Source organism: Drosophila suzukii, chromosome 3, assembly GCF_043229965.1.
Source record: "Drosophila suzukii chromosome 3, CBGP_Dsuzu_IsoJpt1.0, whole genome shotgun sequence".
In the NCBI taxonomy this organism is placed as follows: domain Eukaryota; kingdom Metazoa; phylum Arthropoda; class Insecta; order Diptera; family Drosophilidae; genus Drosophila; species Drosophila suzukii.
Window position 1 is genome coordinate 42,864,722 of NC_092082.1, and position 20,864 is coordinate 42,885,585.

Genomic DNA, 20,864 nt, shown 5'->3' on the forward strand with positions numbered 1-20,864 from the left:
ATGCCTACCAAATAAATATATCCTAAATCTACGCAATGCGTGAATAATGGCCATGGTTTCAAGCTCAAAACTATGGTATTTCGATTCAGCAATGCTGGTGCGTTTGGAAAAATAAAAAATGGGGTGCAATTTTCCATCTTCTTTCTTTTGGAGTAGTACGGCTCCGAAACCAAGAGCGCTGGCATCGCAATGTAGCTCTACTTCGTCTTTGTGGTTATATAAGGCTAGCACTGGCGCTTCAACTAACTTATTTTTAAGCATCATAAAGCAGCTCATTTCCTTTTCTCCAAAATGGAATTTCTCGTCTTTTCTCAAGAGATCATATAAAGGTTTGGCTAGAGTCGAAAAATCTTTAATGAATCTACGGAAATAAGAACATAAGCCCAAAAAACTTTGGATATGTTGCGTTTTGTCTGGTATCGGAAAATTTTGAATTGCCTCTATTCCTTTATCATCAGCTCTGATGCCCTCGCCGTTTATAATGAAACCCAAATGTTTAATGCTTTGTTGCAGGAACTCACATTTATCCATACGTAGCTCCAACTTATTCTTTGCTAATCTGTGAAACACCTCCTTTAAAATCTGAAAATGTTCATTAACATCTTTGCTAGCGATCATAATGTCGTCCATGTACACAATTACTTGATCCTTTCTAATAAGATCATCGAAGATTTTATTTATAAATCTTTGAAAAACTGCTGAAGCCGTTTTCAGTCCCATTGGCATTCTAAGAAATTCAAATTGGCCTAACGGTGTTGCAAAAGAAGTATACTTAATTGATTCTTTATTGACAAAAACGTGAAAGTAACCGTTTTTTAGATCAAGTTTTGAAAATACTTTTTTACTAGCTAACTTGTCTAACAGGTCATCGATAAGCGGTATAGGGTAATTGTCTTTAATTAAAACCCTGTTGAGTTTTCTAAAATCTATGCAAAGTCGTATGTCCCCGGTTTTTTTCTTCACTAAAACTATGGGAGAAGCAAATTCAGACTGGCTTGGCTGAATGATCCCGTTCTCTAAATAATCGTCCAAAAGTTTTTGCAGTTTTTCTTTTTCCGCGTAGGCAAGCCGCCGCGGAGCACAGCTAAACGGTTTCGAGCTTTCTAAATTAAGTTTTATCTCACTTTTAATAAACGGTTCCTTTGGTTTCTCTACCCTAATGTAATTGTATTCAATTATCTTCTTTAATTGAGGTAGAAGATCTTGGTTATCAATTGTACCGCATATGTAATCAGTGTCTTCGTCATCCATATAGTTTATGCTAAGCATTTCACGAATCGTTTTAGACATATTGCTTTCATTTTTGTTATTGACTATACCGCCCTCACTAACTTCGTCGATGGACGGACCGGTTGCCTTACTGACTATAGGGTCGTCTTTATTCCTGATCGAAACTCTTATTGCTCCACAATCTCTAAAACTAACTGTTTCAGTACCTGTACTACCACTTTTTTGTATAACTGTATCATCAACTTCTTCGCTAAATGAATCAATTATTGAATTACTAATTGTATTACCAATTGTTTTTCTAACTGTATCTTTTACTGTTTCTTTAACTTTATCATTAATTGGTTTGCTAACTGTATCACTAACTGTTTCCCTAACTGTTTCCCTAACTGTATCACTAACTGTTTCACTAACTGTTTCACTAACTGTATCACTAACTGTTTCACTAACTGTATCACTAACTGTTTCACTAACTGTTTCACTAACAGTTTCTCCAACTGTATCACTAACTGTTTCTCTAACTGTATCACTAACTGTTTCCTTCAGAATTTCGATAGCACTTTCCGGCTCCTTGCTAGCATCTAAATTATGCGTTAATTTGAATTCCCAGGCATTGCATACTCTTTCATTACAATCGGCATTCGTAGGCTCAATTGTGATCATTTTTAAGGCGCTTAAATCTAATTCTAAATCGCAAGCATCCATAAAATTCCTCCCAAGAACAACCTCATGGCTCATAGACTCATTGGGCACAATATAAAGGTAAAAATAACATTTCGATCGATTTTTAATTATGTAACAAAGTATTCTTCCATAAATTTTCAGTTGGTTTTTATTCAGCCCAAAGTAGTTTTCAGAGACGGACTCCATCTTAATTTTAGAGGAAATAACAGCTGTTTTGGCGAATGATATTGGGCTGCCAGTGTCTATGAGGCATGCTGCAATTAATGGGGTTTTAGGACTGTTGTAAAAAAATATTTGTATAAATCTTACGTATTTATTTGCATTTGCGCTTTTACGCTCAGGGCACTGACCCACAAAGTGTCCAAATTTGCCACATGCGTAGCATGATCCGGGCTCTCGTTTCGGTTTCTGACAGTCCTTGGCGTAGTGGCCCTTTGAGTTGCAATTGGCGCAACGGAAGTCCTTTGTGTCTGCAATCTTTCCGGAAGAGTGCTGCGAAGAATTGACCTCCTGCTTTCGTTCAGGTAAACGGATTGCAGAGAAGGCTTTCAAAATCTGCCCAGGTTCGGCGAAACATTGTATGCGAGCTTGGTCGCGTAGCCCTGGTGCTGGAATTCCTTCGATGATGTTTTCGAGGAGCTCCTCCTTGTCGATGTTTATATCGTTGGCCAGCATAACTTTCTCCTCGAAATAAGAAGCGAACCTTTCTCCTGAACGCCACTGACGATTTTGGAACGCGTTCCTCAGCTCCCCCTTTGACATCTTAGTTGCAAATGCTAGGATCAGCTGCTCACAAAGGTGGTCGGTTGGCTCCAAAATGCGTGTTGCGTTTGCGTGCAGCCAAACTTGGGCTTTTCCTTTTAGTTTGGCAATAAGAAGCATGCGCACACCAAACGAGTCCAAGTTGTACACCTGCGCAATGTTTTGCAGCTGTGTGACCCAGTTACGGGCACACGAGTTGCCGTCGTAGTCCATCGTTACTTCCTTTGCCAATGCGAGTGTTGTTGCGGGAGATTGTAACAATTTGTTTACATTTGCAAACTGGCATTGATCAGCACTGTCTGTGGCGTGCTTTCCAACACTAGAGTTATCGATATCAAAGTTATCCCTGGCGCTGTTAACCCTGGGGCTGTTAGCGTTAACAGCGTCAATGCAAGCGAAACTGTTAGGGTTGCCAGAAGTTTCGATGTTGCATTCGATGACGTCATGGACTTCCTGAGCATGATTTGGCTTGTCCCTGGTGACGTCAGCGATCTCCGCCTGAAGCTGTTGCAATATGGCCTTGTTTGCGGCGATTTCGTCGAGAATTTTCTGCAGCTTCACCCTTTCGACATCTACCAGAGAAACGTTCTCCGTGCGTATATCGTCCACTGCCTGTGACGTCATCGTACCAGAGTCGAACAGAGCTTCCTGTGCGCCTTCCAAATGTTGTTGCAGCGGCAATGATGCGGCTCCCTCTAATTCGGTTTCTAGCGGCTGCTGGCTGTTGAATGAGGCTCCATTTGGTGGATCACCACGAGCTTCTGATGATAGGGTCTGCAGACGCGCCATCAATTCTGCTTTCGAGCCTGAGGTTTGCAGCCCGAGCACATTTAGCCAGTTTTTTAACTGAACGACCGTGAATTGATTTAAATCTATGTCAGGCATTTTGAGTAAGAACCACTTCTGATATTGTAATAGGCAATAAATGTACTCCGGCGATAGCTTTAGTTTTAACTCTTTATTTCTTAATTTCACAACCGCTTCCTTCGAACGTATAACACAGAGTGTCGCAACGATTCTCCCTCTTCCTACTTCTCGCTCATCCGTGTGAGCGAGGCAGGTATACGTATCTGCGATCTCCTATGCTGCAGTACTTGGTAGAAAGGGATGACAATATAACGTTTACAGTTAACTTAAACTAGGTTTCCCGCTTATTCTATAGTACAGTGGGTGTCGTGTTAATATATTACATCATATGTCGTACAGTGGGCCATGTCAGTATATGTCCTACTACAAATATGACCGTTTTTATGTCATTGATTTTTATTTTGCGAAGGTTTACAGAAATGGGCCTCCTTTCCATCTTTAAAAGCCCATTACTTGGTCAAATGAACTCGGAATTCGATATGGCACATATTTATGGGCTTTTGGAATGATTATGTTCTTATCTGCATTAATATATACAACTTTGAAGGTAATAAAAAATATGACCGTTTTTATGTCATTGATTTTTATTTTGCGAAGGTTTACTGAAATGGGCCTCCTTTCCATCTTTAAAAGCCCATAACTTGGTCAAATGATCTCGGATTTCGATATGGCATAGCTTTATGGGCTTGTGGAATGATTATGTTGTTATCTGCATTAATAAATATAACTTTAAAGGTAGTACAAAACATGACCGTTTTTATGTCGTTGATTTTACTTTTGCTAAGGTTTACTGAAATGGGCCTCCTTTCCATTTTAAAAGCCCATAATTTGGTCAAATGAACTCGGAATTCGATATGGCATACCTTTATGGGCTTGTGAAATGATTATGGTGTTATCTGCATTAAAATATATAACTTTAAAGGTAGTAAAAAATATGACCGTTGTAACGAACTGATTTTTGTATGTCTGCTCGCTACGAGATTCGTGCGGCTAGCTCAGAAGATTGTGCGTTCGTCCCACCAAATTTATATGACGTGATTGCCCGTAGATCAGTGAGAAAACAAAGTGTTCAAAGGGTAACAGTGGGATTTATTCTCGTGGTATTGGTACAGCGGGTGTGTGGCTATGCTGGTTTCTGTGTCTCCTTGTTCTGGTTCCGCCGGCTGCTGGTGCTCCTCCTTCTGGCTTCTCGACGCGTTGACTCGTCCTCCTCTGGATCCTGGGTCTCGGGACGCTCGTAGTGGCCGCCTCTGCTTGCTTGCCGACGCGTTGCCTCGGGGTCGCTTGTTGCGCCTTAGACCCGCAGAGAATTCGGCCTTGTGGGCTTAGGGAAGCGTCACCGTTCTCAGACTAGGGTGAACAAGCCTTGCTCTCCAGGCTGACGCCTTTCGAGGCAATACTGTCCCTTGCTCTGTCCCGGACGGTCCCGCTAGGTTCTTGCTCAGTTCGCGCTGACAGTCAAGACTGCCTAGCGGTTCACTTCGCTTTACGCCTAGCGCAGACGAACGTTCCACCCGGCTTCACCCTAATGCGTGACGTCCGCGACGCTCCTGCGCTCCCCAATGAGCTCCGCGCGGCGATGGTAACGTGGCTGCCGGAAATGTCTGCTGGCGTCGCTGTCGATGTCCTCTGCGCTGTCTTCTGGCTAGTATCTCGTTGTTCTGGCGCTCGGGGAGCTGTGCGGTCGCTGCTCGGGAACTTCGCCGGTAATCGCAGGGCTCTCCAGGCTGACGCCTTTCGAAACCACAAATCGATCTACCGCTCGTCCGTCACGCCAGGTCCTGCTTGGTCGGGCAAGGTACGCTGGGTCGCAGACAACTTTCCTCCCCAAGCTGACGGCTCTTCGTCGTAGGACTCTTTTGCTTGTCTCTGACAGACCCGCCGGGCGACTCGCCAGGGTGTGGTCGTGACAAAGTTAGAAAACAAACGCCTTGACTTAGCCGCGTGATGCCTTTCAGAACTCAGCCACCTGTGTCTCAATTCGGAGATTCCTGATGTCCTAATCCCGAACGTCTCGACGTGGCGATCTTGCTCCTTCTATGCTTCCCACGGCGCTGCTTCCGACGACTCGCTTGGTTGTAGCTCCCTCGTAGATTACTTGCTTGACTGATTGCTCACTTGGTACTTTGACTGATCTTGAAGGCTTGACTCCTCTTGATCGACTGATCCAGCTGCCAGCGCTCTGCGGCCTTATATAGGGCCTCCAAGCACCGTTATTTCCCTTTCGCGCACGGCCCGCTGGATCTCTCCACTCTGGGTCCAAAGTTCATGCCTCCTGGATGACCCACTTGTCCTTTATGTACCGCTTCCAATAGATGTTCCGCCCAGTGCTGCCGTTCCGCTGATTCCCGTGCCGCTTGTGGCACGCCTGTGTGCCGCTCCACTGCCGAGATGTGGCACTTCCTCTCCCGGTCCAAAGTTCACGGGAGAGTCCAAAGTCCAGTGGAGTTCCGTTATCCCCTTCTGCGTACGGCACTCTTGCTCTGCCCGCGAAGTCTCCATTCTCTCTCGATCTCCATCCTTGGTCTCCAATCTCTCTCGCTCTCCTTCATTGGTCTCCAAACTCTCTCGCTCTCCATCCTTGGTCTCCAATCTCTCTCGCTCTCCTTCATTGGTCTCCAAACTCTATCGCTCTCCTTCGTTGGTCTCCAAACTCTCTCGATCTCCACCCTTGGTCTCCAAACTCTCTCGTTCTCCCCGCCGCGCCGTTACTACGCGAATTCGCCGCGTATCTGGTAAGCGACCGGCCATCTGCTGCTGCTTCTATTTGTGGGGAGTTATTCAACTCCTCACATTCCCCCCTTACTTCGGGAAACATTTAAGACTGGTTCCTACTCTCCGGCGTTTCCTTGCTTATCCTAGCCTTTGAGTCCTTGTGATTCCCGCGGCGCTCCCTCGTTGCTCCCTCGATGCTCCCTCGACGCTCTTAACTCCCTTGAGTTTCTACAGCGGGGGTCATCCTCCTCGTAGCAACTTTAAATCTCCCGCGCCGATATTTCCTGTGTTCCCACTGGGACATCGATACTCCTGGGCTATCGATCCCCAGCTCGCTGCTCATTGCTGCGTCTCACTCCTTTCCATGTTTCCTCCGCCTGGTCACACCATTCGTGCGTGATCGATATTTATTCGCATATCGATACCGACGGTGCGGCGTTGCCACCTGCTCGTTTGCGATATTTCCACCTTGGCCGATATTTCCATTGTCGTGTGCCCATCGATCGCACTATCGTCCAGTGCCAATCGATCGCCTATCGAGGCGCCCCCTTCCCTGGCTCGTGGTGATTTTGCAACTTTCATACTATGAAATTCATAGGTAAGTTTCTTTTGCATTTCCTTCACTCCTTTCTCATCCTTTCGTCCTCTCTCGCCCTTCACTCGTCCTCTGTTGGCAGCATCTGACTCCACATCGGCAGCTTTTGAGAGCGGTTGCGGAGAGGACTTCGCATTCGCTTCGCAACCAGGACAGCCCGTAAGTATTTACGATGTCTTTCTGCTTCCTGCATTAAGCCCCCTTTAAATTTCAGGTTGCTGGTGCGGCCCATGCATGCCCCGTTCCTTTTCTTGTTTTTAGTCGACTGTTGGTGTGGTGCGTGTTTCTGTTTTTTTTTTTTTTTGTGACCAGCTGGCTACGGTGTAGATCTGATTCTGCACCGTCCTCCCCTTTTCTTCGGGTAACAACTAGACGAGCTCGTCCGGCGCATTCCGTATAGAATCTCCGGATGCTGCGGTGTATGTCTGGACTGCGCGTCTTGTGTTGCTTGTCTCCTTCCGCGCATACTCTCTTCTACGTTACCCGTATCCTTGTGCCGTTTTGTAAGTGTCCCTTCCGCCTGGCGTTATCGCGGATGACTCTGGCAACTGCCCGACGCTGAATCCTGTTGCCTTGCGGTCGGGATCACCATCCATCCCTATCCACGTCCTTGTGCCCTACCCTTATGGTTGACTTTTCTGCGTGGCGTGTGGATGACTCTCGCTTCGGCCTGACGCCTAATCCTTTGGCCTCGCAGTCTGGATCAACGTGTGATCCTTATCCATGTCCTTGTTCTATCCCGATTGTCCTTTCCGTGTGGCGTATGGATGACTCTCGCTTCGGCCTGACGCCTAATCCTGCCGCCTCGTACCCGTTGTTAGACATCTGATGTTTCTGCTGTCTGCTCGTTTACTTGTTGCTTGAGCTCGCCAACGTGAACTGTCTTTTCTTTCTTCGACTGTGTGTGGCGAATTTTGCAGATCACTGGAGAGACGAAATCTACAACCTGGTAAGGGCCATCGTACCTCGGGGCTAGTTTTGCGGCGAATCCTTCGGCCGCTTTGGACAGGTGATGTTCCTTGGCCCACACTATGTCGCCCACCGCTGGTGACCATTGCCTCCTTCTCAGATTGTAGTGTCTGGCTTGGTCCTGGGACGCCTTTTCCATATTTCGCCGCACGATCTCGAATACCTCTTTTAGTTTGTTGGCATTTTCCTCAGGGGTCTCCGTAGCTCGTCCAGTGCCTAGGGTTTCCTTATCATATAGGCTACTGGGTAGACGTGGTTCCCTTCCCTGGGTAAGAAACGCCGGTGTATGGCCAGTGGATTCCGATGTGCTCGTGTTCAATGCTAGCATAATCTCCGGCCACTTCTCGTCCCAGTTTCTCTGGTCCTGCCCTGCGAACTGCGCAATCATGGTCTTGACCGTTCTGTTCGCTCGTTCGGTCGGATTTTCTTGTGGTGTGTATGGTGCAGTGAACTGTTGTCTGATACCCATCTCGGCCAGAAAACTCTTGAAGATACGGCTTGTAAACTGCACTCCGTTGTCCGTTATGACCACCTTCGGGACCCCGTACCTTGCGATTATGCGCTCCCTAAACGCCTTCTTGAGCGACTCTGCTGTCGCACTGCGTAGGGGCACCAGTTCCGTCCATTTCGAAAACCTGTCTATCATGACCAGCAGCATTTGGTTCCCGTGCTTAGATCTTGGTAGGGGTCCAACAAAGTCTGCACATACCGTGGCCCATGGTTCCTCCGGCACTTGGGTCAACATCTTCCCGGCCGCCTGCATCTGATTGGGCTTAAACCGCATGCAAATCTCGCATTTTCGTACGTGGGCTCGGGCGTCTCTATGCATGCCTGGCCAGTAGTATCGGGCTGCCAACCGTGCAATTGTCCTTCGGCTTCCTACGTGTCCCGCGGACGGTGCGTCGTGGTTTTCCCTCAACACTGTTTCTCGTAGTGACTTCGGGACGCACATCTTCCATGACGCGACGTCTTCACTGCCTGCTCGGTGAGGTATGTTTCTGTACAGTGTCTCACCATCCATAACATAGTCCGGGTACTTCTGCGGTTGGGTCCTTATCTTTTCACCCATGTCCTTGATCCAGCTGCACTCTCCTGAGGTTATTGTTGCCGATGCCTCTTTTACTCCTCGTAGCGTCTCTGGTAGTGGTTGTCTTGATAATGCGTCGGCCACCACGTTTAGCTGGCCCTTTCTGTACGCTATCTCAAAGTCGTACTGTTGTAGCTCCAGGGCCCATCTGGCGATCCTTCCTGAAGGGCTTTCGATGCTGTTGAGCCACTTCAGGGCCATGTGGTCGGTTACTACCTTAAAGTGGTAACCTTCCAGATATGGCCTGAGCTTCCGGATCGCCCAGACGATCGCCAAGCACTCCTTCTCCGTTGTCGAGTAGTTCTTCTCCGCGCCGTTCAGTGTTCGGCTCGAGTAGGAGATTACTCTTTCGCCCTTTTCGGTGTCCTGGGTCAGTATCGCTCCGATGCCGTAGTCGCTGGCGTCTGTTTGCAGGATGAAAGTTCTACTGAAGTCCGGGCATGCTAGCACTGGATCTGCCACGAGTCTTGCCTTAACCTCCTCAAACGCCATCTGGTGCTCTGGTGTCCACTCCCACTTACTGCCTTTGCGCAGCAGGTCGTTCAGGGGTTTGACGATTCTGGAAAAATCTGGTACAAACCGGCGGTACCACGACGCTACTCCTAGGTATTGCCGGAGCTCTTTGACAGTCGATGGCGGTTCTAGTTCGGCGATGGCGGCTACTTTTTCTGGATCTGTTCCTATTCCCTCGCTAGTCACTCGATGACCCAGGTACAGCAGCTCCTTTTTGAAGAATTGGCATTTTTCTGGATTCAGCCTCAGATTTGCCTCCTTTAGACGCCGGAACACTTCCTTCAGGTTTCTTTTGTGTTCTTCCAGCGTGCGACCGATCACTATTATGTCATCCTGGTAAGCGAATGCGTGAGGTGACATCTCGGGGCCGATTACTTGGTCCAAGACTCGCTGAAACGTTGCCGACGCCGAGTGAAGTCCGAACGGCATTACCCTCCACTGAAACAGACCTTTGCCTGGTACCGTAAATGCTGTATATTGCCTGCTACTTTCTTCTAGTGGGATCTGCCAGTATCCATCCTTCAGGTCCAAACTGCTGATGTACAGCGCTTCTCTTAGTTGATCTAGGATGTAGTTTATGCGGGGCATTGGGTAGGCATCCTTCACTGACTTCGCGTTGATCTGCCTGAAGTCGACACACAGTCTCCACTTGCCTGTCTTCTTTTTCACCATCACGATGGGGGAGCTGTATGGGCTCTTTGAATGCTCTATGAACCCCATTTGGAGAAGCTCGTCCACCTTTGCGTTGATTTCCCCTTGAATTTTTGGGTTCTTTGGGTAGTATCTCTGCTTGATTGGCTTGTCGTCCTTCATTTTGATCTGGTGTTCTGCCATATTCGATGTTCCCGACATTGTGCTGAAGTCTGCCAGCTCTGTTTCAAGGAACGCTGTAGTATCGTCCAACTCGTTTACTTGTTGAACGACTGCTACTGATAGCTTTTCCTCGAGCCATCCATTGTGTCGGTTCCTGGCTGGTATTATTATTTCGTGTCCAGCACACCTTATCTCGGTTCCGACTTGTTTCAGGAAGTTCCATCCCAACACTAATGGATCCACTACCCCGGGTAAAATCAACAGGCTCATGGTCACTTGTTTGTTGCCGAATTTGACCTCCACCTCGAGCTGCGCATTAATTCCGCCGCACCTTCCATCTGCCAACCTAACTTGCCGTCTCGTCCTTGTAATCTGTCCTAGAGCAGCAATATTGTCCGCCAATTCTTCGCTAACGAAGCTTGCCGTTGCTCCGGTGTCGATTGTGGCTTTGTAGCTTTTCCCACCAATCATCACAGCTGCGGACAACTGCTGCTCCTCCTCGATTAGCTCGCCCGTTAGTTTGGAGAGGTGGCATTGTGCGATCCCCGCTCGCCTCTCTGCGGCTGAGATCGCTGGCCATTTCCCGATCGTTGGCAGCAATCGACGCTTCTAACACCCACCTTGCCGCATATCCAGCAAAACAGCAGCCGCTGGTTACGACATCCTCTAGCCCAGTGTCCGTTCCCACCGCATTTCCGACAGGCCTCCTGCGGGTCTGTGATATGGGTGGCATCTTGTGGCCTCTGTGTGTTGCTTGGTGGCCTCCACAAGGTATTGTTTGGCTGTCTCTGTTGCTGTGGGGGTGGTGCCCAATGGCCTCCGCGTGGTGCGTTGTCGGTGTTGCCTGCTGTCGTCTGGCTTGGTGTGGTGGTGACCATTGGTCGTTTCCTCGTGTGTCCTGGTTATCTTCCTCCTCGCATCTCCTGCATGTCACCTGTGTTGGTGACGCCGACTTTGTCTTTGAGAACTTGTTCTCCTGTGCGAAGACTTCCCGTTCCTTTTCCAGTTCTTCGTACTCATCGGCTAGGATCATTAGCGTGTCCAGGTCCGACACTTTGTATGCCCTTAGGAAGATCCTTAGACTAGGGGTGCAGTTTTCCTTGATGGTCCTTAGGGTCTCTTTAGCGGAGTAATTAAGTGGCCTCACCATCGTCTGCATGTCGATCATGTAGTCCTTGAACGACTCGCTGAAGCCTTGCTTCCTTTGCCGGACCTGGTCCGCCAGCCTGGTGAAGAAATCTCTTGGCAGGAAATATGTGTGGAAACTTTCAATGAATTCTGCCCAAGTTCTCCACTGCTTATTGTTGGCGATGAACCATTTCAAAGCCCTTCCTTTTAGCAACTCCGGCATCGCTCGAGGGATCATATCGAGCTCCAAACCGTACGTGTTGGCGGACCATTCTACCTGCTCCAGGAACTCGAATGGTTTTTCCGCCCCGTCGAACCTGAACGACCATTCGCGGACCTGCTTAGCGACCTTTGCATAGTCCGACTGGCTTGGTCTCGGGATCAGCGCTGCTGCTTTCTTTTCTTGGCTTGACTCTCTCGTGTGGGCCTCTTTCTGTATGTTGTCAACGCTCAGGCTTGCCACCAGGTTGTCCCCTTCAGCGTTCGTTAACGTAATGCTTGGGCCGGCTCTGTCGTAGTATGTCGCCTCTAGCTCGGCCCAGATGTCGACGAGTTGTGGGTCGTTCTCTGTTTCGGAGTAGTATTCCGATAGTGCCTTCCTCATGTCGTCTAGCCTGCCCTCCAGGGCGACGTTGAGCCTCTGTGCGACATGGGCGAAGTCTTCCTTCTTGAGGCGGTAAATCCACTTCTTTCCCATTTTTACTGTGCTGTTCTCACTGTTGGGACAATCACGTTGGGCGCCAGATGTAACGAACTGATTTTTGTATGTCTGCTCGCTACGAGATTCGTGCGGCTAGCTCAGAAGATTGTGCGTTCGTCAACCCAAATTTATATGACGTGATTGCCCGTAGATCAGTGAGAAAACAAAGTGTTCAAAGGGTAACAGTGGGATTTATTCTCGTGGTATTGGTACAGCGGGTGTGTGGCTATGCTGGTTTCTGTGTCTCCTTGTTCTGGTTCCGCCGGCTGCTGGTGCTCCTCCTTCTGGCTTCTCGACGCGTTGACTCGTCCTCCTCTGGATCCTGGGTCTCGGGACGCTCGTAGTGGCCGCCTCTGCTTGCTTGCCGACGCGTTGCCTCGGGGTCGCTTGTTTCGCCTTAGACCCGCAGAGAATTCGGCCTTGTGGGCTTAGGGAAGCGTCACCGTTCTCAGACTAGGGTGAACAAGCCTTGCTCTCCAGGCTGACGCCTTTCGAGGCAATACTGTCCCTTGCTCTGTCCCGGACGGTCCCGCTAGGTTCTTGCTCAGTTCGCGCTGACAGTCAAGACTGCCTAGCGGTTCACTTCGCTTTACGCCTAGCGCAGACGAACGTTCCACCCGGCTTCACCCTAATGCGTGACGTCCGCGACGCTCCTGCGCTCCCCAATGAGCTCCGCGCGGCGATGGTAACGTGGCTGCCGGAAATGTCTGCTGGCGTCGCTGTCGATGTCCTCTGCGCTGTCTTCTGGCTAGTATCTCGTTGTTCTGGCGCTCGGGGAGCTGTGCGGTCGCTGCTCGGGAACTTCGCCGGTAATCGCAGGGCTCTCCAGGCTGACGCCTTTCGAAACCACAAATCGATCTACCGCTCGTCCGTCACGCCAGGTCCTGCTTGGTCGGGCAAGGTACGCTGGGTCGCAGACAACTTTCCTCCCCAAGCTGACGGCTCTTCGTCGTAGGACTCTTTTGCTTGTCTCTGACAGACCCGCCGGGCGACTCGCCAGGGTGTGGTCGTGACAAAGTTAGAAAACAAACGCCTTGACTTAGCCGCGTGATGCCTTTCAGAACTCAGCCACCTGTGTCTCAATTCGGAGATTCCTGATGTCCTAATCCCGAACGTCTCGACGTGGCGATCTTGCTCCTTCTATGCTTCCCACGGCGCTGCTTCCGACGACTCGCTTGGTTGTAGCTCCCTCGTAGATTACTTGCTTGACTGATTGCTCACTTGGTACTTTGACTGATCTTGAAGGCTTGACTCCTCTTGATCGACTGATCCAGCTGCCAGCGCTCTGCGGCCTTATATAGGGCCTCCAAGCACCGTTATTTCCCTTTCGCGCACGGCCCGCTGGATCTCTCCACTCTGGGTCCAAAGTTCATGCCTCCTGGATGACCCACTTGTCCTTTATGTACCGCTTCCAATAGATGTTCCGCCCAGTGCTGCCGTTCCGCTGATTCCCGTGCCGCTTGTGGCACGCCTGTGTGCCGCTCCACTGCCGAGATGTGGCACTTCCTCTCCCGGTCCAAAGTTCACGGGAGAGTCCAAAGTCCAGTGGAGTTCCGTTATCCCCTTCTGCGTACGGCACTCTTGCTCTGCCCGCGAAGTCTCCATTCTCTCTCGATCTCCATCCTTGGTCTCCAATCTCTCTCGCTCTCCTTCATTGGTCTCCAAACTCTCTCGCTCTCCATCCTTGGTCTCCAATCTCTCTCGATCTCCACCCTTGGTCTCCAAACTCTCTCGTTCTCCCCGCCGCGCCGTTACTACGCGAATTCGCCGCGTATCTGGTAAGCGACCGGCCATCTGCTGCTGCTTCTATTTGTGGGGAGTTATTCAACTCCTCACACCGTTTTTATGTCATTGATTTTTTTTTGCGAAGGTTCACAGAAATGGGCCCCCTTTCCATCTTTAAAATCCCATAACTTGGTCAAATGAACTTTGATTTCGATATGACATACCTTTATGGCCTTTGGAATGATTATGTTGTTATCTGCATTTAAATATATAACTTTAAAAGTAGTAAAAAATATTACCGTTTTTATGTCATTGATTTTAATTTTGCGAAGGTTTACTGAAATGGGCCTTCTTTCGATCTTTAAAAGCCCATAACTTGATCAAATGAACTCGGACTTCGATATGGCACATCTTTATGGGCTTTTGGAATGATTATGTTGTTATCTGCATTAATATATACAACTTTAAAGGTAGTAAAAAATATGACCCTTTTTATGTCATTGATTTTAATTTTGCGAAGGTTTACTGAAATGGACCTTCTTTCCATCTTTAAAAGCCCATAACTTGGTCAAATGAACTAGGAATTCGATATGGCATACCTTTATGGGTTTGTGGAATGATTATGTTGTTATCTGCATTAATAAATATATAACTTTAAAGGTAGTAAAAAATATTACCGTTTTTATGTTATTGATTTTAATTTTGCGAAGGTTTACATAAATTGGCCTCCTTTCCATCTTTAAAAGCCAATAACTTGGTCAAGTGAACTCGGAATTGGATATGGCATACCTTAATGGGCTGGTGGAATGATTATGTTGTTATCTGCATTAAAATATAAAACTCAAAGGGTAGTAAAAAATATGACCGCTTTTATGTCATTGATTTTAATTTTGCGAAGGTTTACTGAAGTGGGCCTTTTTTCCATCTTTAAAAGCCCATAACTTGATCAAATGAACTCGGACTTCGATATGGCACATCTTTATGGGCTCGTGGAATGTTTATGTTCTTATCTGCATTAATATATACAACTTTAAAGGTAGTAAAAAATATGACCGTTTTTATGTCATTGATTTTAATTTTGCGAAGGTTTACTGAAATGGGCCTTCTTTCGATCTTTAAAAGCCCATAACTTGATCAAATGAACTCGGACTTCGATATGGCACATATTTATGGGCTCGTGGAATGATTATGTTCTTATCTGCATTAATATATACAACTTTAAAGGTAGTACAAAATATGACCGTTTTTATGTCATTGATTTTTTTTTTGCGAAGGTTTACAGAAACGGGCCCCTTTTCCATCTTTAAAAACCCATAACTTGGTCAAATGAACTTTGATTTCGATATGACATACCTTTATGGCCTTTGGAATGATTATGTTGTTATCTGCATTTAAATATATAACTTTAAAAGTAGTAAAAAATATTACCGTTTTTATATCATTGATTTTAATTTTGCGAAGGTTTACTGAAATGGGCCTTCTTTCGATCTTTTAAAGCCCATAACTTGATCAAATGAACTCGGACTTCGATATGGCACATCTTTATGGGCTTGTGGAATGATTATGTTCTGATCTGCATTAATATATACAACTTTAAAGATAATAAAAAATATGACCGTTTTTATGTCATTGATTTTAATATTGCGAAGGTTTACTGAAATGGGCCTTTTTTTCCATGTTTAAAAGCCTATAACTTGATCAAATGAACTCGGACTTCGATATGGCATACCTTTATGGGCTTGTGGAATGATTATGTTGTTATCTGCATTAATATATATAACTTTTGTAGCGCTTGCTTTAGCAGAAGCGGCTCCATCTGTGTTTCATAGAGACACAGGGGTGGCGCCATCTAGCATTCGTGCGCAGAAAGGTTCTGCTGAAGTTTTCGGAATGAGTGAGAGCAACAGGGGCAAATGTCAGGCTTTCTCAAGACTAGTTTTTCACCTCATACTCCGGGATTTGGGTTGCCGCCTGAATTGTGGCGTCAAAGTCGGTCTTTTCCGTTTCGGCAGCCTAAGCAAGCAGAAGTTAAATTTTCTTTACGAGTGTAATCCGCAAAAGTTTAGCGCGAGTGACTTGATCAGCCTGTTCATATTGGCGAGCCACCGGAAGGGAAAAAAGGAAAAGGAAATACATATTTAGGAAATTAATTACGGATTGGGGTGAGTTCTGGCCGTGATCGCAAGGTTTGAGGTCGAGTAAGTAATGTTGAGCTTATTCGGCAGCTACTAGCCGGCCTGCGCGGCCGCCGTGTATTCGCTCAGACCGGTGGAGGTCATCCCCTATGGTATTTGGAGCCGGACAAGCTGCTCAGAAGCCTACGTCGAGGAACGGAAAAGAGGCCCAGTTCCGGGCCCCGCCAGCAGCATTGCCTTTGGGGCGATAGGAGAAGTCCCGACCTACATCACCATTTTCGTCTTCTAGCTTATAAATAAAAGCTTTTGCTTGGGCATCGTTCGTCGTTTAAGCGAGAGCCAAGGGCAGTATTTCGATCGCGCTGTAAGACGTTCGGTCCGTCGCGGAATCGCGGCGGAGTTTTTCTTCAAGAGCCGTGAATTTGCACCGTAAAATGCCGTAGAACTAAAATAAAGTTCAAAGGGGGAAATCTAAAGAGTTAAGCCCTCCATCGGTTTTGTGACCCCGCCCGGGTGAAGCAGTTTTGAGAGAATTTGCGAGCCCTTACATTCGGACCTAACCTCCAGAGAGTATGAAAATTTGTTAAAGACCTGCCAAGGGAAAACGATTGTTATGCAACACGTTAGGTTAAGTGTAATGTTTAATGTAAAAGAATATGTTTGTTGATTGATGGCGAAGCGATTTAAAATCGGGTAAGGAGGCAGAGTCGGCGTCCGTTTTTTTTTTGTGCAGTGCTTTCTGGTCGTGTAAATTAAATCATTTTGAGTTTATCATTATCCATATATTTTCCCGCAGCAAGCCACTAACATCTTCGGTGAAAGCGCTTTCTTCGTTGGATGTTCCTGTGAGCGGTGAGTGCCTAAATTTTTACATTTGAAAAAAACAGAAAACAAACTCAAGACGATGTAAAGAGAAAAGAAGAAAGAAAAAACTAAATTACACTTTACCCAATTGGCCTGCAGTCAAAAGATCGTGATGACAAATCCTCTCCTTGTGATTTTTTATTGACAGTTTTATTTTTCTTGATTAATTGTTTCTTACCCCTTCGCATTATAAAGTCATAAAGTAAATTTAAATTAAATTTCCGCCGCAAAATCACAATTTCCTTTAAAATTATGCTCATTTAACTAAATCGTATAATTATATACTCTTGCATGCTTAGATTTAAGATATGTATTCTCTTTGTTTACTCTTTTTAGCTGGTAATAAATTTTTGTAATGTGCTAAATTATCAATCTGTTGCCGCAGCTAGAATGATTCCTCGATAGGGTAGCTCGTATAGATGGGGTCGTTCGGACGTGTGGGAGAGAACGGCCAATGGTTGGGTGGGCATGATAGAGCCTCGGAAACATCTAACGAGGTGAATGTGAGACTCGGTTAGGGTATTATTTTGCATTAATATATATAACTTTAAGGGTAGTAAAAAATATTTCCGTTTTTATGTCATTGATTTTAATTTTGCGAAGGTTTACGGAAATGGGCCTCCTTTCCATCTTTAAAAGCCCATAACTTGGTCAAATGAACTAGGAATTCGATATGGCATACCTTTATGGGTTTGTGGAATAATTATGTTGTTATCTGCATTAATAAATATATAACTTTAAAGGTAGTAAAAAATATTACCGTTTTTATGTTATTGATTTTAATTTTGCGAAGGTTTACATAAATTGGCCTCCTTTCCATCTTTAAAAGCCAATAACTTGGTCAAGTGAACTCGGAATTGGATATGGCATACCTTAATGGGCTGGTGGAATGATTATGTTGTTATCTGCATTAAAATATATAACTCAAAAGGTAGTAAAAAATATGACCGCTTTTATGTCATTGATTTTAATTTTGCGAAGGTTTACTGAAGTGGGCCTTTTTTCCACCTTTAAAAGCCCATTACTTGATCAAATGAACTCGGACTTCGATATGGCACATCTTTATGGGCTCGTGGAATGTTTATGTTCTTATCTGCATTAATATATACAACTTTAAAGGTAGTAAAAAATATGACCGTTTTTATGTCATTGATTTTAATTTTGCGAAGGTTTACTGAAATGGGCCTTCTTTCGATCTTTAAAAGCCCATAACTTGATCAAATGAACTCGGACTTCGATATGGCACATATTTATGGGCTCGTGGAATGATTATGTTCTTATCTGCATTAATATATACAACTTTAAAGGTAGTACAAAATATGACCGTTTTTATGTCATTGATTTTTTTTTTGCGAAGGTTTACAGAAATGGGCTCCATCTTTAAAAGCCCATAACTTGGTCAAATGAACTTTGATTTCGATATGACATACCTTTATGGCCTTTGGAATGATTATGTTGTTATCTGCATTTAAATATATAACTTTAAAAGTAGTAAAAAATATTACCGTTTTTATATCATTGATTTTAATTTTGCGAAGGTTTACTGAAATGGGCCTTCTTTCGATCTTTTAAAGCCCATAACTTGATCAAATGAACTCGGACTTCGATATGGCACATCTTTATGGGCTTGTGGAATGATTATGTTCTGATCTGCATTAATATATACAACTTTAAAGATAATAAAAAAAATGACCGTTTTTATGTCATTGATTTTAATATTGCGAAGGTTTACTGAAATGGGCCTTTTTTCCATGTTTAAAAGCCTATAACTTGATCAAATGAACTCGGACTTCGATATGGCATACCTTTATGGGCTTGTGGAATGATTATGTTGTTATCTGCATTAATATATATAACTTTAAAGGTAGTACAAAATATGACCGTTTTTATGTCATTGATTTTTTTTTTGCGAAGGTTTACAGAAATGGGCTCCATCTTTAAAAGCCCATAACTTGGTCAAATGAACTTTGATTTCGATATGACATACCTTTATGGCCTTTGGAATGATTATGTTGTTATCTGCATTTAAATATATAACTTTAAAAGTAGTAAAAAATATTACCGTTTTTATATCATTGATTTTAATTTTGCGAAGGTTTACTGAAATGGGCCTTCTTTCGAGCTTTTAAAGCCCATAACTTGATCAAATGAACTCGGACTTCGATATGGCACATCTTTATGGGCTTGTGGAATGATTATGTTCTGATCTGCATTAATATATACAACTTTAAAGATAATAAAAAATATGACCGTTTTTATGTCATTGATTTTAATATTGCGAAGGTTTACTGAAATGGGCCTTTTTTCCATGTTCAAAAGCCTATAACTTGATCAAATGAACTCGGACTTCGATATGGCATACCTTTATGTGGGCTTAATATATATAACTTTTGTAGCGCTTGCTTTAGCAGAAGCGGCTCCATCTGTGTTTCATAGAGACACAGGGGTGGCGCCATCTAGCATTCGTGCGCAGAAAGGTTCTGCTGAAGTTTTCGGAATGAGTGAGAGCAACAGGGGCAAATGTCAGGCTTTCTCAAGACTAGTTTTTCACCTCATACTCCGGGATTTGGGTTGCCGCCTGAATTGTGGCGTCAAAGTCGGTCTTTTCCGTTTCGGCAGCCTAAGCAAGCAGAAGTTAAATTTTCTTTACGAGTGTAATCCGCAAAAGTTTAGCGCGAGTGACTTGATCAGCCTGTTCATATTGGCGAGCCACCGGAAGGGAAAAAAGGAAAAGGAAATACATATTTAGGAAATTAATTACGGATTGGGGTGAGTTCTGGCCGTGATCGCAAGGTTTGAGGTCGAGTAAGTAATGTTGAGCTTATTCGGCAGCTACTAGCCGGCCTGCGCGGCCGCCGTGTATTCGCTCAGACCGGTGGAGGTCATCCCCTATGGTATTTGGAGCCGGACAAGCTGCTCAGAAGCCTACGTCGAGGAGCGGAAAAGAGGCCCAGTTCCGGGCCCCGCCAGCAGCATTGCCTTTGGGGCGATAGGAGAAGTCCCGACCTACATCACCATTTTCGTCTTCTAGCTTATAAATAAAAGCTTTTGCTTGGGCATCGTTCGTCGTTTAAGCGAGAGCCAAGGGCAGTATTTCGATCGCGCTGTAAGACGTTCGGTCCGTCGCGGAATCGCGGCGGAGTTTTTCTTCAAGAGCCGTGAATTTGCACCGTAAAATGCCGTAGAACTAAAATAAAGTTCAAAGGGGGAAATCTAAAGAGTTAAGCACTCCATCGGTTTTGTGACCCCGCCCGGGTGAAGCAGTTTTGAGAGAATTTGCGAGCCCTTACATTCGGATCTAACCTCCAGAGAGTATGAAAATTTGTTAAAGACCTGCCAAGGGAAAACGATTGTTATGCAACACGTTAGGTTAAGTGTAATGTTTAATGTAAAAGAATATGTTTGTTGATTGATGGCGAAGCGATTTAAAATCGGGTAAGGAGGCAGAGTCGGCGTCCGTTTTTTTTTTGTGCAGTGCATTCTGGTCGTGTAAATTAAATCATTTTGAGTTTATCATTATCCATATATTTTCCCGCAGCAAGCCACTAACATCTTCGGTGAAAGCGCTTTCTTCGTTGGATGTTCCTGTGAGCGGTGAGTGCCTAAATTTTTACATTTGAAAAAAACAGAAAACAAACTCAAGACGATGTAAAGAGAAAAGAAGAAAGAAAAAACTAAATTACACTTTACCCAATTGGCCTGCAGTCAAAAGATCGTGATGACAAATCCTCTCCTTGTGATTTTTTATTGACAGTTTTATTTTTCTTGATTAATTGTTTCTTACCCCTTCGCATTATAAAGTCATAAAGTAAATTTTCCTTTAAATTATTATTATAAATATTTCCTTTAAAATTATGCTCATTTAACTAAATCGTATAATTATATACTCTTGCATGCTTAGATTTAAGATATGTATTCTCTTTGTTTACTCTTTTTAGCTGGTAATACATTTTTGTAATGTGCTAAATTATCAATCTGTTGCCGCAGCTAGAATGATTCCTCGATAGGGTAGCTCGTATAGATGGGGTCGTTCGGACGTGTGGGAGAGAACGGCCAATGGTTGGGTGGGCATGATAGAGC

At 45.3% G+C, this 20,864-nt stretch overlaps 1 protein-coding gene across 1 annotated transcript; it reads right to left on the reverse strand.

Moving 5' to 3' along the window:
* Positions 1 to 2,066: 2,066 nt before the first annotated feature.
* LOC139353215 (uncharacterized) lies at positions 2,067 to 3,376 on the reverse strand. The gene is made up of 2 exons (XM_070996745.1): positions 2,221 to 3,376; positions 2,067 to 2,165 (listed from the first exon to the last, which is right to left on the reverse strand). The coding sequence occupies exons 1-2, from the start codon at positions 3,295 to 3,297 to the stop codon at positions 2,154 to 2,156; spliced, it is 1,089 nt and encodes a 362-aa protein (XP_070852846.1). The 5' UTR covers positions 3,298 to 3,376; the 3' UTR covers positions 2,067 to 2,153.
* Positions 3,377 to 20,864: the final 17,488 nt, after the last annotated feature.

Coding starts and splice junctions, on each gene's coding strand:
- LOC139353215 (XM_070996745.1), bottom strand. CDS start 3,297: ATGACGTCACAGGCAGTGGACGATATACGCACGGAGAACGTTTCTCTG.